Source organism: Pimephales promelas, chromosome 3 (genome assembly GCF_988280905.1).
Source record: "Pimephales promelas chromosome 3, fPimPro1.hap1.1, whole genome shotgun sequence".
In the NCBI taxonomy this organism is placed as follows: domain Eukaryota; kingdom Metazoa; phylum Chordata; class Actinopteri; order Cypriniformes; family Leuciscidae; genus Pimephales; species Pimephales promelas.
The window spans coordinates 17,440,001-17,455,807 of record NC_142771.1 but is presented as its reverse complement, the minus strand read 5'-3'; the positions used below and the strand labels follow the sequence as shown (position 1 = coordinate 17,455,807).

The 15,807-nt window shown below is 37.2% G+C and overlaps 1 protein-coding gene across 1 annotated transcript in view; it reads left to right on the top strand.

The window, feature by feature from the left end:
• The window catches only part of ppp1r9ba (protein phosphatase 1, regulatory subunit 9Ba), a 38,737-nt gene that overhangs the window by 1,262 nt on the left and 21,668 nt on the right, over positions 1-15,807 (top strand). The window contains exon 2 of the mRNA XM_039686101.2: positions 566-1,963. Within this exon, the coding sequence (XP_039542035.2) occupies positions 623-1,963 (1,341 nt within the window). The 5' untranslated portion in view covers positions 566-622. The remainder of the gene's footprint in view (positions 1-565; positions 1,964-15,807) is intronic.

The following is a 15,807-nucleotide window of genomic DNA, read 5'->3' as shown; positions in this document are numbered from 1 at the left end:
CTGTCAATGAATACTAAAAAAAACACATTATGGTACTAAACATGTAGGTGTTTGCAGTGAGCATCTACTGTTTATGGTATTTGTGGCCCCACTGAGTTGTAAAACATATGTTGGCATTTAAAATACACTTTAAATAAATGAATGCCATTGCATTAGATGCAAATAAGAAAACCAGGTCTCCTTCATCTATTTACTTTATGTTTAAACTTGAGTTCTGAGAACAGGCCTAGCATAATTTGTCTGCAGATGTCACATTTAATATTTTACATTTCATTTTGTTTTAATCCAAATCCACTTAGGCTACATGAGAAAAAAAAAACGTACAAATGACTTATAAAGCGATTTAGCCTAATTCATTCATCCCATAATTTTTAATCTAATAATACAATGAAGTTCACACATTTATAAGTGTGGATTTGGTGTTTAAAGGGCCACCCTTTATAGATTTATATTCTGATAAAATATGTCATTTATCTTTGTCTTATTCATACTTTCTACTTTCTTCTATTTTTTGGCTGATGATGGACTGATCCTGATCGTTGCCTCTACTTATTCATTCAATAAGGAGGAGAAGCAGAAGGCTATGCTGTTTCTACTTGTCTTTACTGCTGTTTGATTAACCATGATGAAGACTGAACCCCCATCTGCAGCCAGCGGCAATACTAGCACCACCCTTGTAGCAAGAAGTGCATCGCCGCACAGGAATGCCTATGAGGCTGGAATTCAATCTCTCAAGCCGGTAAAAGATTCCAGTGCTGCTAACGGGGAGGATGGGAAACCTCGACCACAGGGCCGGGGCCGCAGGTACGGCTCCAATGTGCATCGCATCAAGAACATGTTTATGCAGATGGGTTCTCCCGGGGATGAAGAGGATCCGTCGAAGGCCAAAGCCCCAGACCAGTCGATCCGACTATCCCTTCCCAGAGCAAGCAGTCTAAATGAGAATGTGGATCACAGTGCACTGCTCAAACTCGGCGGGACCGTGTCAGAGCGGGTTAGCCGCTTCGATGGAAAGACTGATGGTAGCGGATCCCGTGGATCAACCACAGGCATCTCCAAGCTGCAGGAGACACGGAAGATATTTGAACAACGTCACATGCAGGAGAAGCAGGCGGCGACTAATCGAATCCTGTTAAAGAAAGAGCGGGCGTCAGGGTTCCAAGACAGTCGTCTGGACGTGGTGGTTCGCTTCAATGGCAGCACTGAGTCATTGGACAGGCTGGATGCAGGCGACTGTCCCGCAGATGCAGTGTCCCCTACGGTCAGCCAGCTGAGCGCAGTATTTGAAAGAGTAGACCAGCGCAACAACCTTCACCGACCATCCTCAACCTCCCCGCTGCCTTCTACCCCGGCCAAGGTGGAAGAAATCAACTCCAAAGTCACCACCACCACCAGAAAGCCACGAGCCTTCTCTCCAACAGAAAATCAAGAGGAGGGAGCTCAGCGCATAGACCAAGAAGCTGCACCTGGGAGTCCGAAGAGTAGAACAAGCATCCAACCTGGTGGACCCAATAGCAAACCATCCAAGGACGTGGCTTCTGACAGTGCTGGCACAGTTTTCGATACGTCCAGGTCAGAGGAGATCCAGAAAGCATCAAGCAATGATTCCATACCAGCACCGGATGCAGGGAGCAGACTGGTACAGGCGGATGTCCACGCCTCTCTGGAAAACGGGGAGGCCACCAAAAGCCATGAGCCCTCAGAACAAAGAGAGGAAATTGGACAGGTCTGTGCTGAGGAGGAATCCCACAGAGAGGATATCTCAGAAGCAGATCTAGTGGACATCAGCGCATACAGCGGGATCGGAGAGGACTCTGGTGGAAGTCAGCTGGATGAAGATGAGGAGGCTGAGGAAGATGAAGCTTATGAACCTGAATCCAGCTCTTCAGAAATCCCTGGGTTGCCTGTAGAAGATGAACCACCCCCCAGCAGGAAGATTTGTTTCAGTACAAGCCCCATCAAGGTAAGTGCCTAAAATGTGTGAAAGCAAGGACGCGTTGTTTAATAAATTGAATGCACCTTAAAAGCTGTGGGCACGGTTTCAATTTTAGGCTTTCTGGGGTAAATTATGATAGCTTGTGGCCACCATTTTTAATGAATAATGTGGATTGGCAGGGTTTGGATGGCTGCAGGAGTAGAACATTTCAAGCTAGTCTTTGAAGATTGCATTTCTTTGGGGAATTACGCCTAAAAGTGTTTGTTATTGGTGTGACGCACAAATAGTAGCCTTTGTCTCCTTAAATGTTCAGAAACAGATTCTCAATGAAGGGAGGACTGCTTGGCTTGCAGAGTCACCTCCGGGCACCGTCAGCACTGTGATATAGCATACGCATGCCACTAGCCTTGCTGACGGCCCACTTCTGCTGGTTTAAGAGCTCTCTCTCTCTCTCGCTGGCTGTTTTCAGACTGCATGGTTAGTCAGGTGCTGCACAATGTTTTTAGCAAGAGTCACATGGTTGTGGTCCCCTGTTTTGGTGACTTTTACATCTGAATTTGTATTCTTGAGACAATGGGACATTCACATGATGACCAACACTATCAGAGCGTCATCCCTTCAAACTGTTCATGAGCTCAACAAAGGGATAAGTTGTGTTTTGCGCTTCAAGACATGCAACCGCTACCAGAACGGTCAGGTACTTTGCTCTTCAGGTGCTAGATTCACAGTATGGGAATGGCCAGCTCCTAGTGAAAGCATACCGAAGGGATGCTAAATCTAAAGTGAATACTGTGTGTAATCTCACTGACGTCAAGGGGATTTTATACCAGGGGGTTTGGCTTGTGTTGCAAAACTGTGGCTGTCACGGCCCCTTTTTTTGTTCCTAGTGTAGGAATAACATACTTTACAGCAGAACCACGATAAGTATAGTAGCAGCTGAAATGCTTGCTTTTTTTAACCTCATTTGACTGCATTTTGACCTTTTCATTGCAGATATTCAATAAAAATCATGTTGGAACACCTGTAAACACCAGCTCTCTAAAGCCTGTTTGCTTGTCAAGTCTTAAACATTTTCCCTTTTTTCACCATCTTCCTCTTTTTCCTCTCAGTTAGACTAAAAGCTCTTGTATCTGTTGATCACAGCCTCATTAGTTTTCTGCTCTGATCATTATTGATATATTAACCTAAAGAGGATCAGAGATCAGAGGGTACTTTTATGTAATATTTTTTTGCAATACCTGCAATAGATTATATCTAGATAATATAAAATCAAGCATACAGTGCTAGATATTGCAATACTAAACTTTACATTTCACAGTTATTATTAGTCATCACTTTTAAGCTTATCAGTTGTGTAATATTTTTACATTTGTGAAATGTTCTGTATGAAACCTTAGCTAATGCACAGGCATTCATACACATGTATCGAGTGCAAGTGTCCAAATTTGGGACCACTGTATCTCACTCTGTCTGTGAGGGAAAGGAATGAAATATCTTTCGGAAACCATCTGTGTCTGTCTGCTGTGGCTTACATGTTAACATGTTACATGTTGTTGAATGTTTGCTTGCATGAATAGGCCTTGTCATTGTTCATTGTACCATCTGTAATCTCGTTGTTAGTTAGTGTTCACATCTAGTTCATAGATTGGCCTTATTATTAAGTGTTTTGTGAGTCCAGAGTCGTGGACAAACTCTCTTATCCTCTCAAAGACAGGAAGAGCAACTGCAATTTTAGGGCAGGGAGTTGTTGGTAGAAGTTGACCTCACTTTTGGAGGTGATCTAAGACTGGTACCAGTTCATTTCAGGAGTGGGAAGCTCTGGGTTTAGATGCAATCAAACCCTAAAACAGTGTAGAAAGTGAAAGGTTTAATTTATGCATAACTTTAGGTGGGAATAAAATCAGTACAATGGAATGGATATTCAAGTTTGCAAGTTTTTTATATATATATATATATTTTTTTTTCAAGTAAATCCTACACGTTTCATTTTACTACAGTTTGCAAATACCCTACATCAAAGTGTACAGGTCAGTTTTTCAGGTCAGGAAGAAGAAATGCCAGAAGAGTAATCCACCACAGAGTAACTTTGCACTTATGTGTTGCCGTTTAACAGCAGGAATACACTTGTATTTGGACTCTGTCTCAGCTGGCATATGTTTGCTTTAGCAGCTCACAACCTCAACACATTGTGTCCATTCCTGCTGCTAAAAATAGTTGCGTTCTCTTCACTTTCACATAATCCTGAAAGTCTTACACCCTTGGCCTTGCACTACAGGTGGTGATAGAGCTGAAGGTAGCACTGATTCCAGGCAATAACATAGGGGATAATAGAGCTGTGTGTTGTCGTTGCTGAATGAGGCCGTTATTATCAGGCTGCAGCAGGAAACTGACAAAAAAAGGAAATGCTCCCTTAAAGGGGCAGTGCAGGTTTTTTAAATGAGAGACTGAAACCCATTGACGCATCAGATCGGTTGCCATCCGTGAGGGATGTTGAGTTGCTTTTGTTAGTGCCAAACTATGCCTAAATGAATCTAGCATGGCATCATAGCTTTTTTGTTCTTGTGGCAGAACTGATGCATCATTCCACGGTATCTGAAGAATGATGTCAAAAGCTGCTGGGTAATCAATAGGGTTGAGCTGCAGTATACGTCACATATTTACAATATATTTATTGTTTTATCTTTTTAATCATCATCAGTGATTATTTGAATCATAACTTAAATGCTTTAAAAGTATTCAATAGTAATGTTTTGGTGAAAATTATGCTGTTTTGGTGCATTTGAATAAAAATGATAAATTTAGTGAATAACAATGCTGAATTTTGATTAAATTTAGAATTTTTGATTTTTGAACATTTTGAAAACTTTTTTTATACTTTTTTCATTAAAAGATATTGAATCCCTTTAAAGAATTTCAGTTTTATTGATTTACTTTTATTGATTTTATAAAGATATAGGATTTTGTTTTATTTTTATTTATTGCCATTGCTTTGTCATTTTCAATATCATTTGTTTTTTTTACTCACATTTTACAAGCAAATAGCCCCTGCCTTATATATTCACAATTAGTAATTAGTAGTTTATGTTTCATTTTATTTCAATTAACAAAATGCTTTTAATAGTTTTTGTTAACAATAATAACACTGTTTTCAGTACAAATACATAAAGACTGAATATAATCAAAAGGCTGAAAAATATAGAATTTTCTTGTTTAGCTACAGTATCGCTTAGCCAGCCCTGTCTATATGCACGATACATTGGCATTTTAGAAACATCCAGCATGTTTTCAGTTAAATGTCATATGCATGAGTTGTTTATATGTCATTTGTCTGTTTTAGCCTTTGAGGTTACCAAACAGGACAGGCAGTTTGCCATAAATAACCTCCAACCTTCCCATTAGAACGCTGATATATTGCGATCCACTCGTGTCGAGTACATTGAGAAAGACAGACAGAGACATTGTTAGGCAAGCTGAATGATATACTGAAAAGCGGGGTGGACTGTTTAAATCCTATTGAGGGCCTTTGGCTAGCTTTTAGGTGAGGTTATTGATTGATGTATGGCCTCATTTTGTTAAACAGTTCTTGCTGCCCATCCCCTCAGTCAGTGGCTGGCTAGTACTGCACACAGTCAGATCGTGGACATACGATCTGTGGGCAAAAGGATATAAAGACCCTATGAAATAAGTTAATTGCTATGGTGATTAAGGACCTCTTCATGTTCCTGCCATTTTCTGGTTGTTTTTCTTAGTTAGGAAGCAAGAGTATTAACAAAAGCTTTTGCAGTGGAAAAAACATTAAAGAAAACAGCTTCCACTGCAACATTTTGGACCAATGGACCATGCAGATTTGGTCAGCTATTGTGAGAATGATGTGACATGATTATTCAACATTTTTAGCTGAAGATGGGATCAAAAGGGGAGAAGAATGTAAGAAAATATGTGATATGGATCACTGTTTTAAAGCATTTTTACTAAAGCTCATTATAGGAAAAGGAATCCTTTTGGATTTCAGATTGTGAATGATTGTATTGATGTATTGATTGTATTAACGCCTCCAGGCCAATCCCAAGCGGTGTAAAATGAGGTTAGACTGCTGCATCATATGTTGAACTGCAGTCAGACAAATATGAATTGATGGCCAATATTCAAATCTGACTTTAATTAAAGAATGAAAGGTTAGCCAATATCAAGAAATGCACTTAATTGGATGTGACACAGACAACTTTGTCATTGATGTTTTATATTTTCAGCATGTTGGTAGATTCAAGCCAACATCTAGTCTTTTTGTGATGGAGTTAAGACGACATATCAGGGTTTTATTATCATTTGCATTGCACCGTCTTGTGCTGAGGTAACAGATTACATGTAATCTGGATAATGAAGTAATTGGAAATAATGAAGTACTTGTAATTAGGTTACTTCATTGATTACATATTATTATTCACATTCTTTCACAAGCCCCATTATCCTATTCAATTCAGTGTGAAAAACGAGTCATTTAAAAGTAATCCGATTATATCACCTCAAATGTGTGGTTCTAATTTTTTTATTTTATCATGTAGTTTGGAATCAGCAAAAGGCTAAAATTGGCAAGTAATCTATCAGCATTGGCTGCAGTTATTTAATGCATACATGTGCATGACACATTAAAAGATCAGCACTTAACCTCAAAGCTTTGGTAACAGATCTAAAAGCATTGGCGTCAAATCAGGGGAAAATCTGTTGTTTCCTCCATTGATTTTCTCTCTCTAGTCTGATTGATTCTTTGTGGTGTTTCTGAATGGCCTGTCGTCAGTTATTTTTGCTCCTGGGGAGAGATGGACAGGTTCCAAAAGGAGGTCAGAGGTGCTTCTGTCTTGTCAGATTTTTTGTCTGTCTTTTAAAATGTCCTCTTGCTCTAAGACAATATTTAGCTGGCCTCACATGCTATGAGCCATTAAGTGATGTTTATCTTTTTATGATAGAGCTCCATCAGCTTTACATCTTAAAAACCTCTTTCATTTAGATTGTCTTTAATGAGACGTACATTACATCTGGAATAATAGCTTTATTGGATGACTAGAGGTATCAGATTGCATAATAGTTATAATAATGGACTGTGCAAAAGGTCTCTCTGTAGCTCTGTTTGCTATGATGACAAAAATGATGACAAATTACTGTATATGCCTTATGCCTTTAAACTGGTACTGATATAAAGCATTATTGGTTTTTATAACCAATACTTTACTGACATTTTAAAATGTACCTTTATTTTATTTAAATAATAAGCTAATAGCATTTATCCAAAGCCACTTACGCACATTACACAAGTAATTTATCATAAGAGCAATATTTGCAGTACACAATGCCAAGTTTTTATTATAAAGATAGCACACGATCTAAAGCAAAAGTAATGCAGAAACCATTTTAAATGACTTTTTTGCTTTATAAGCTGAGATAAATTAATAATAATTAGGCTGTAAAAATACATACATAATATTATGCAATGTAAATATTTATAATACTGGCTAATGATAGGATGCCATTATATTTGTATACAGTAATGTCACATAAAAACACAAACAATGCACAATGTGAAAGCACAAATATCTGTATCCAAAGTGACTTGTTAGTACACTTATAATGACAAGATTTTGGTAAACCTCACATTGCTGATGTTAAATCTTTCAGTTTCCAGCTCAAAACTTTAACCATTAGGTCAGACCTTAAGTCTTTCAGTGTAAAAATTATTTGCGTAAGCAAGCTTAATACAACAATGTAACATAAACGCTTAGTAGTCCTTAAAGGCAATTGCGTTCGTTGTTGCTTGCTTGAGTCAACCTAAGCTCTGAAATAAAACTATGTGGTTTGACACTATTTCAGCTGTAATTTCATCATAATTATCTCAGATGTTTTCGGTATGGAATGTGTCCCGCTCTGAATCTGAGCTCTCTTTGTTACAGAGCAGCAAAACAAATGGATGAAGCACTGGCCAGTGTCTTTTTTTATTCGTTTAGGACATTAACTAGATAGAAGCAGCATTCTTTTGGTGGTGTTTTGACTGAGTTGAGTGGGACGGAGTTATTTTGTGTTGTTTGAGAGTCAAAGTCTTTGACTTTCTTGGTGTTTAATGCACCTTTAGCCACTTCTAGTTCCATCCTGGGTAAGAAATGCCAGCCGAGGCAGCAAGCAGCTTTTTTTCCCCCCTCTGTGTGGGAGAGCAGAACGTCAGCCCTTGGACAACTCACAGGGAGTCTGTTGTAGAAAGGTTGCCAGGGTCACGCTGGAATGCCCAACGCACTCATTTACTTCTTTCATTCTTTCTTGTTGCTGCCGTTACTCTTTAGCAATCTTCTTTTTGGAGCGCTTGCTGTCTGGAGAGAGAGAAACGGGCTACACTGAAGCCTCTGTTCTCCACTTCTCCATCGCTCTCACATTATATCACAGAGCCCTTTTCCGTTAATACTCTCTCTATTGAGCTCTCACACACATCTGCCTTCCAAAGAAGTTTGTAATATCTGAAGAAAGCTGTCTGCATTCCTAATCGTATCAATGTCAATTGTTTGGTTCAAGCATTCAATTTGAAAACTTCAGCTTTTGCTCACAGAATCCGTTCAGCTGTAACAAGCTGCAGGGCCTAGCAGGACCATGTTGATCAGCCAAACTTTGCCCTCCTCCTTTTTTATAGGGGTCATAAAAGAGCTCAACGTGCTAGAAAAACACACTGGATCTCAAAACATCATCCCCAGTCCAACAAGATCATTTAATGAAACAACAACTCGCTCTGAAGTTAGCAACCACAGCAACTGGCTGACGAGAAACGCCTTATTTTACATTTTAAATAAGATCCCTGGGCATTTCAGTCCAATGCATAAAACCGTTAAGTGCAGATTGTTTTGTGAATTCATCACATTGTAATGTGCAATTTTGCAGAGGATAAGGGGGTTAAATTATTAGACATGAAAGCACTGGAGCTGGAGTACAGACAATGTTATTGGGGATTTTGTGTGATTTGGGCACTTAAAGGTGCTGTATAGCATCTACACTGTAAAAAATATTTGTAGTTTTTACAGAGAAAATACTGTAAAAATGCTGCGATACAAATCTTTGTGAACTGTAATACACCTTACCGGTGTAAATAATTTAACATCATATTGTAATTCCTCACCATATGTAATATGTCCAAACTATGAATTGAAAACCAGTATATTCCCAGTACAGTAGATTCATCATATGGAACCACCTGTATTATTATGGTAGTTATCAGTACATCAGGTACCTGGCAGATGTTTATAAGTTATAAAATATACAGTCACCAATATGCCAGAAAACATTGCCACTGAATTTTTTACAGCGAGTTTCTGGCTCTCACAGCTGCTGTTTTTTAATGTAATTTAGAAGATATTTTTTTACCGTGTATAAAGGTCAATGAAAACTACAATACTACTGTTTTTAGCACACACACTTTTTTATTAATATTATACGTGGACCTCAGGGGAGAAAAAAATATTTAAAAATGTGATACGACCCTTTTTAGAAACACTATATCTCACCCGTTGACTTCATAATCTTGTATACTGTTTTTCTATCTTTAATTGGTGGTTGCAGGGCTGGGCTTGCTTTCCACATTATTCATGCATGATCTTGAATCTTCAGATCATGTTTCTCTAAATGTTTCAGCAATACGGATCGTACTCTGTGGTCCTCCCTTTCTGCCACTTCTTTTTGCTCTGATAACGGATCCGCAAATGGGTATTCCCGAACGCTGCAGCGAAGGGACCTGAGGTGGTGGTAGTCACGGAGCCAGAGTTGCTTTTTCATCTCCGTTTTCATATTAAACCCATTTGTTGTGCACACATCTTGACAGCACCACTGCAGATTCGGTCTGCAGCGTTGGCTGCTGTCAATACTTAAAGGGACAGTTCACCAAATAAACATACTCGATCATTTATTCATCCTTGTGGTGTTCAAAACCAATAATGAATGATTTCTGAGGGATCATGTGACACTGAAAACTAGAGTAATGGTGCTGAAAATTCAGCTTTGCCATCAGAGGAATAAATGACCTTTTAAAATAAATTCAAATAGCAAACAGTATTTCACAACATTTAAGGATTTACTGTATTTTTGATCTAGAAAATGTTCCCTTGATGAGAATTAGGAATTTCTTTCAAATACATTTAAAAATCTTACCAACCCCAAACTTTTGAATGGTATTACAATTAGGTTTCAGAACAACATTTGAGAGAGTAAATGATGACAGATTTTAGGATGAGCTATCCCTTTAAATGTTGTCTGGATGTCCTGTGATATGATGTTCCCGAAACAGATTGGCTACTGACACAAGCCATTAAAACGTGTCGTGGAGTTAATCACAAAGGCTTTAGTCGTTCAGTCCCGAGAGACTGCATTCCAACGCTCTGAATAGCAAGTCCTGATGTCGAGAGACTGTAATACAATTAGTTAAGTTTGTGTGTTTGTGCTAGAAAATAACAGCTGGTCAGTCCCTAGATCAATATTAAGGTATATAAGGTATAATAGCCATTGTGGCTTGGACAGGAAGCCCTGAGTGTGTGTGTGAGAGAGAGAGAATGATTGTTTTTCCTTCATCTGGTGAGCCTATTCATTTCACACTTCAAAGACACTTGAAACACCCACTGTCCCATTTTACAGACTCATAACAAGTACAGTGCTGACTTTTTAATCGAATCAAAAAACATACATGTATCTCAGAATGTTTGGTGTTGGGTTAGTGCCCATCAAAAAACCCTTCTCTTAAAGGGATGGTTCACCTAAAAATGGAAATTCTCACTGGCATCTGAAATCAAGTATAGTATGCGAAAAACAGTATGGCAACAGATTAGTATGTCCGAATGCATTGTATTCGAAAAACAGTAGGCGAAAAGTCCCCTTATTACCTACTTAGATAGTAGAGTAGATTCGGATAGACTAAATAGATTTGGAAAATACTATTCCATGAGGCCAGGGAAAGGATTTATGAATCCATTCACCTCCTTGCTAAGTGACAAGGTGGATGAAAGTTACCTCTTCATTTAATCAAAGGAGGGCGATATGTGTTGTATCGATGAGTATTGCATGACGTATTAGATGGAGTTTTGGTTCCTTGCCACTGTTGCATGGGGACATTTAATATTCAACAATATTATTGATCTGTGTTGTATTATTTTCATGTTATTACTGTGAAGCTGCTTTGATACAATCTGTATTGTAAAAAGCGCTATATAAATAAAGGTGACTTGACTTGACTGACATGACGTCTTATCTCATACTAGAGGACATGTGAAATGAAAAATGGCAGTAGGAGAGTATCTACTGATATACAACCTGCACCATCGTGTATAAATGTATTGAGTTGAAAAAGCAAACAAAATTTGCAATAGTTATCGAATCGTAAAGCTTGTAGAATCACAATTCTTATATCGTATCGGTACCCAAGTATCGTGACCAAATCGGGAGAAAGGTGTTCCATCCCAGACCTTCTAACCACATTCAGTCTATATAGAACATACTTTTCTAATGGTCGCAAAGTACAAATTCAGATGTAAGCCTAGTACCTACGTGATTTCGGACACACCATCTGTCATGATTTAATCACTCTCATCATCTTCTAAACCTGTGTTTTTGTCCATACAATGAGTCAATTGGGTCCAATGCTGCTCTTCAAAATATCTTGTGTATTCCACAGAAGAAAGAATGTCATACACATTTGAAATGACTTCAGGGTGTGTAAATCAGTACTGAATTGTCATTTTCAGATTTTATTTTCTATTTAAATAATAATTAAAAAAAACTTTTAAATCAAACTAAAGCATTAGTTTATCTTTTTGAGATGTCATGTAAACATTTTAGTCCAAAGAACATGTTTTTAGCTCTTCATCCATGTCAAATCGCCCATAATGCCTTAAGTCACAGACTGAAAGCAAACGGTAAAGAAGAGGTCAAATGTCCTCAGGACTCACAGCCTTTGGTGGGATTAAACCAACAGGTTGATTCTTAAGGATTAGCTGTGTGTCTTGTGAGATTAGAGAAGTGCAACATGTAGGCTACACTACAAAAACATTTGACTGTTTCATGTTTACACAGATTTATATACAGTATATAATTATATATTAGAGACACTACTGCTCTATTTATTTATTTTTTAATGATATAAGAAACGTTTTTTGAGCAGCAGATCGAATTCCTATTTTTGTCCTCCACCTCCCCAGCACCACCTGTCTAGATCTGCTACGGGGGTCTTCCTCTCTCTCGATGTTCTGACCATTTCAAAATAAAAGGCCAATAATTCAATTAATGTTCAATTATATGAATATAAAACACAATATTTACTTCTAAAGCCACTGTTTGTATTGTTTTTTCAATCAGTTACAAAAATGTAAAGTCTTTGAATTGTCTTTATTGCAGGGTTTTTCATAGCATATATCGACATGCAAATAATTCAGCTAATTAATCAGCATAATTTGATTTGTCTGATTGACAGCTGTGGTTACGTTTGCCAACAGACCTTAGTAGGAAGATCGCCGGTGTCTTTTAATTTGTTTGTATGTTCAGATGTGAAAAAGCTGAGGGTTTGAGGGTTTTGTGTTGTTCTGTTCTCTACGTCTCTTAACCTAACTGCACTGGAAAGCTTTTAAAGCTGCTTGTGTACTATTGGTGCTTACACATTGCACCAATATAGCAACCTATATAACTATTAGTCATACACACTGCTCGAGCCAAATTCATTTCAACAACAGTTGTTCACACATGACCTCTAAATGGAAAAATGTAATTAAATTTGCTGCAGAGGCGCATACATACTGTCACATTTGCCCTCAAACAAATATATGTGACCTCTCAATTCTGTCATAGCTGAGAAAGGAGAGCTGTAGTCAGGCCCTGGGTCTCTTTTTCTCGATGGATGAATGCATGTCTATATTTTAATGATGTTTGAATATTTTTTGTATTAAAAAAAATGCTTGAATTTTGACATGTTTGCTGTAGGAAAATGGGGGTACCCATTAAATTAAATTAAATTAAATTAAATTAAATTAAATAACATGAAGAAAGAAATTCTTATCTTGGTTGAGTTTGAGCTGCTGCAATTTGTGCAAACAAAGCCAAACTAAATATAATGACACTTGGGCTGAAATGCAGAACATTGTCTGATGATGTAAGATACACGTTGATGGATCTATTGATTAGTTGATTGATTGGTTTCTCTTTAATGCCACTCTGAATCAATAGCACACAAATGGGTGTTTTGGCAATGTATAGATTTAATGCCATTTTAGGTCCTTGAGTGGTGAGTGAGTTTTTAACTGGTTAAATTAAGGTTACTACAACCTAGGGGTTGCACTGACTATTCGACTAGTCAACTTTAATGCTCTGTCATGACGCTTTAAGCTTGATGTCAACTAGTCGCTGGTCACTTTTACACTCCGTTTCCAAACAGTTAAAATGACAAATAAATACATAAATGATGAATGAATGATTATACCATCTGAATGCTCAGAATTGATCGGAATAGGTAGTATTTTTAACACACACACAACACATACAAACAGTAGCTGTAACAGAAAAGTTATTAAAGACATCGTTAAAATAGTCGAAAGTGACTACAGTGGCTCAACCGTAAGTTTATCAAGCGACGAGAATACTTTTTGTGCGCAAAAAAAAACACAAAAATAACAACTTTATTCAACTATTCATTTCCTTCTCTCTGGGCCTCTAGTGAGATCACATAGTGAAACTGCGCAGTGCTTCTGTGTTGTACGTCACAAGTATAGGCTCACTGTTGGCCGGCGCTGGTCATGTATGTGATGCGGCTCTCAGATTTAATAAAAAGTATCTTAATTTGTGTTCCGAAGATGAACGAAAGTCTGACAGAATTTACATTTTTGGGTGAACTAAGTCTTTAAGCTTCTGTTGTAAATTCCTTACTATAATTCAAACAAGGAACAAGAGTTACACAAAGTAAAGTTACTCAAAAGCTGAACTGTATAAAAGTGTTAATGCTAACTGTTGATGTGTTACTGACTGTACTTCCTTTGACATTGTTGGTGAGCATGTGCCAGTTTTAAAAAGCTCAGCAGTGTTTTACCCTGCTTGATAAAACTTTGATCTTAATCAGCAACTTCCTGTTGTCAAAGTTGACTTCCTGTTTCTTTGCTTGTTGCATTTATTTTAATCATAAATGAGTGAGAGTTTTTACATTCATTTTTATCACCGATTCGAAACCCTGTTCTTACATTCCTGCTTGTAATTTTCAAGTGAAGCTGAAGATCCTGATTTGCAGTGTTCAGGGTGCAACTAAACTCTTAATGAACATAGAGCTTTTGGAGGAGGATTGTGCTTTGAAATGTTTTCATTACTTATCATATGATGGGAGGGTATTTCAATTCTCTAGATGGCATCTCATGCCCTTTGATAGAAAGTTGTTTGAGTAAAAAAAAAAAGAAAAAGGATGTGTGCCGCCTGCCTGATTGTGTATTTCTCTTAGTGACTTTTAAACTGGATTAGGATCAACTTCCTCTATTCACATCACAGCCACAGCTGTTTCAAAAGAGAAACCACCACCCAGTGATAAATGTTTATTAAAGGAAACACAGGAAGACAGGCATTATGGGTTAGTTGTTGGCACAGATTTGGGCTATGTGTTTACTTTGCAATAATGTATTGGGTATTACCATGCTGTTTTCAATACTGTAAGATTATACAGTAGAATATTATCACAACAGCTGACAAAATATTCTATATACAATGACGCATTGTTACTTTAGTATTATTTCTTTAGTTTGTATTAATATTTTAAGAATTAACTTATATTTAAAAATGTTCAGTTTCATTTGTTTTAATTTTCAGCAAATGTGCTCTTGACTTTTTTATTATTATTATTTTTAATAATAATATTTAAGTTTAATTTACATGTTTTTTCAGGTTTAGTTTTAGGCTTTATTCACTTCCAGTTAATAATTTTAGTTCTTCAACTTAAACTTATTTCCGTCAGTTGTCATGGATGGCAGCAAGTTTGTTTTCATCCAATATTGATATTTGGTTTTATTTTAGCTTCATAATAAAATGAATTATGAAGCTAAAAAGCTTAAAAAAAAAAGCGTCCGTTTTATTTTAGCTTCTCCTTCTTCTACAAGTAGATGAAGATCAACACCTAATTCAACATGGTCAGTTTAGCCCTGCCCACCGATTCGCGCATTATACGCATAGCAAAATACCTTGTGATGACATACTGGATCGAGCTGCCGATCAATAAACATGCCGTTTACAAAATATTGTGCAGTGCCTGCTTGTGGAACAAGACAGTCTGCATAAGCGAGTGAGTTGAAACTCATTATAATATGCAAAACTGTTATCCACTCACAGCAGTGGGCGTTTACTTCCAAGTCTTCAGTGCGAGACGCCCATAAAAACCAAGTGTTTTTCAGCCAGGCTCAAAACTCTGGTAGAAAGTAGCCTATTAGTTTGTGTTTTTTTTTTTTATGTAAAAACCAAGCTTATGTCATAAGTTGACCTCAGACAACAATATAAAAACAATTAAAAAGCCAGTTCATGACCCCTTTAAAATTATATGGATATAATTTTATATAAAAATATAATATCCATATAAAATTTTTTACATTTTTCCATTTTTATATGGATATAATTTTAATAATAATTATTTAGTTTAATTTAATGATTAAATAAGTTTTTAATAAGATATTTAAGATATTTTTGAAGACTGTGCATGTGTGAACGAACTATAAGAACGAACCTATGACTGAATCGCGAAATAACTGAGAAAAATGAGAAATAGTCCTCAGATGCCATGTCTGTAATTTCTACCAAACCATCTAGCATTAATTCGATCTAAAACATTTTCATTAAAAGAAGTGATT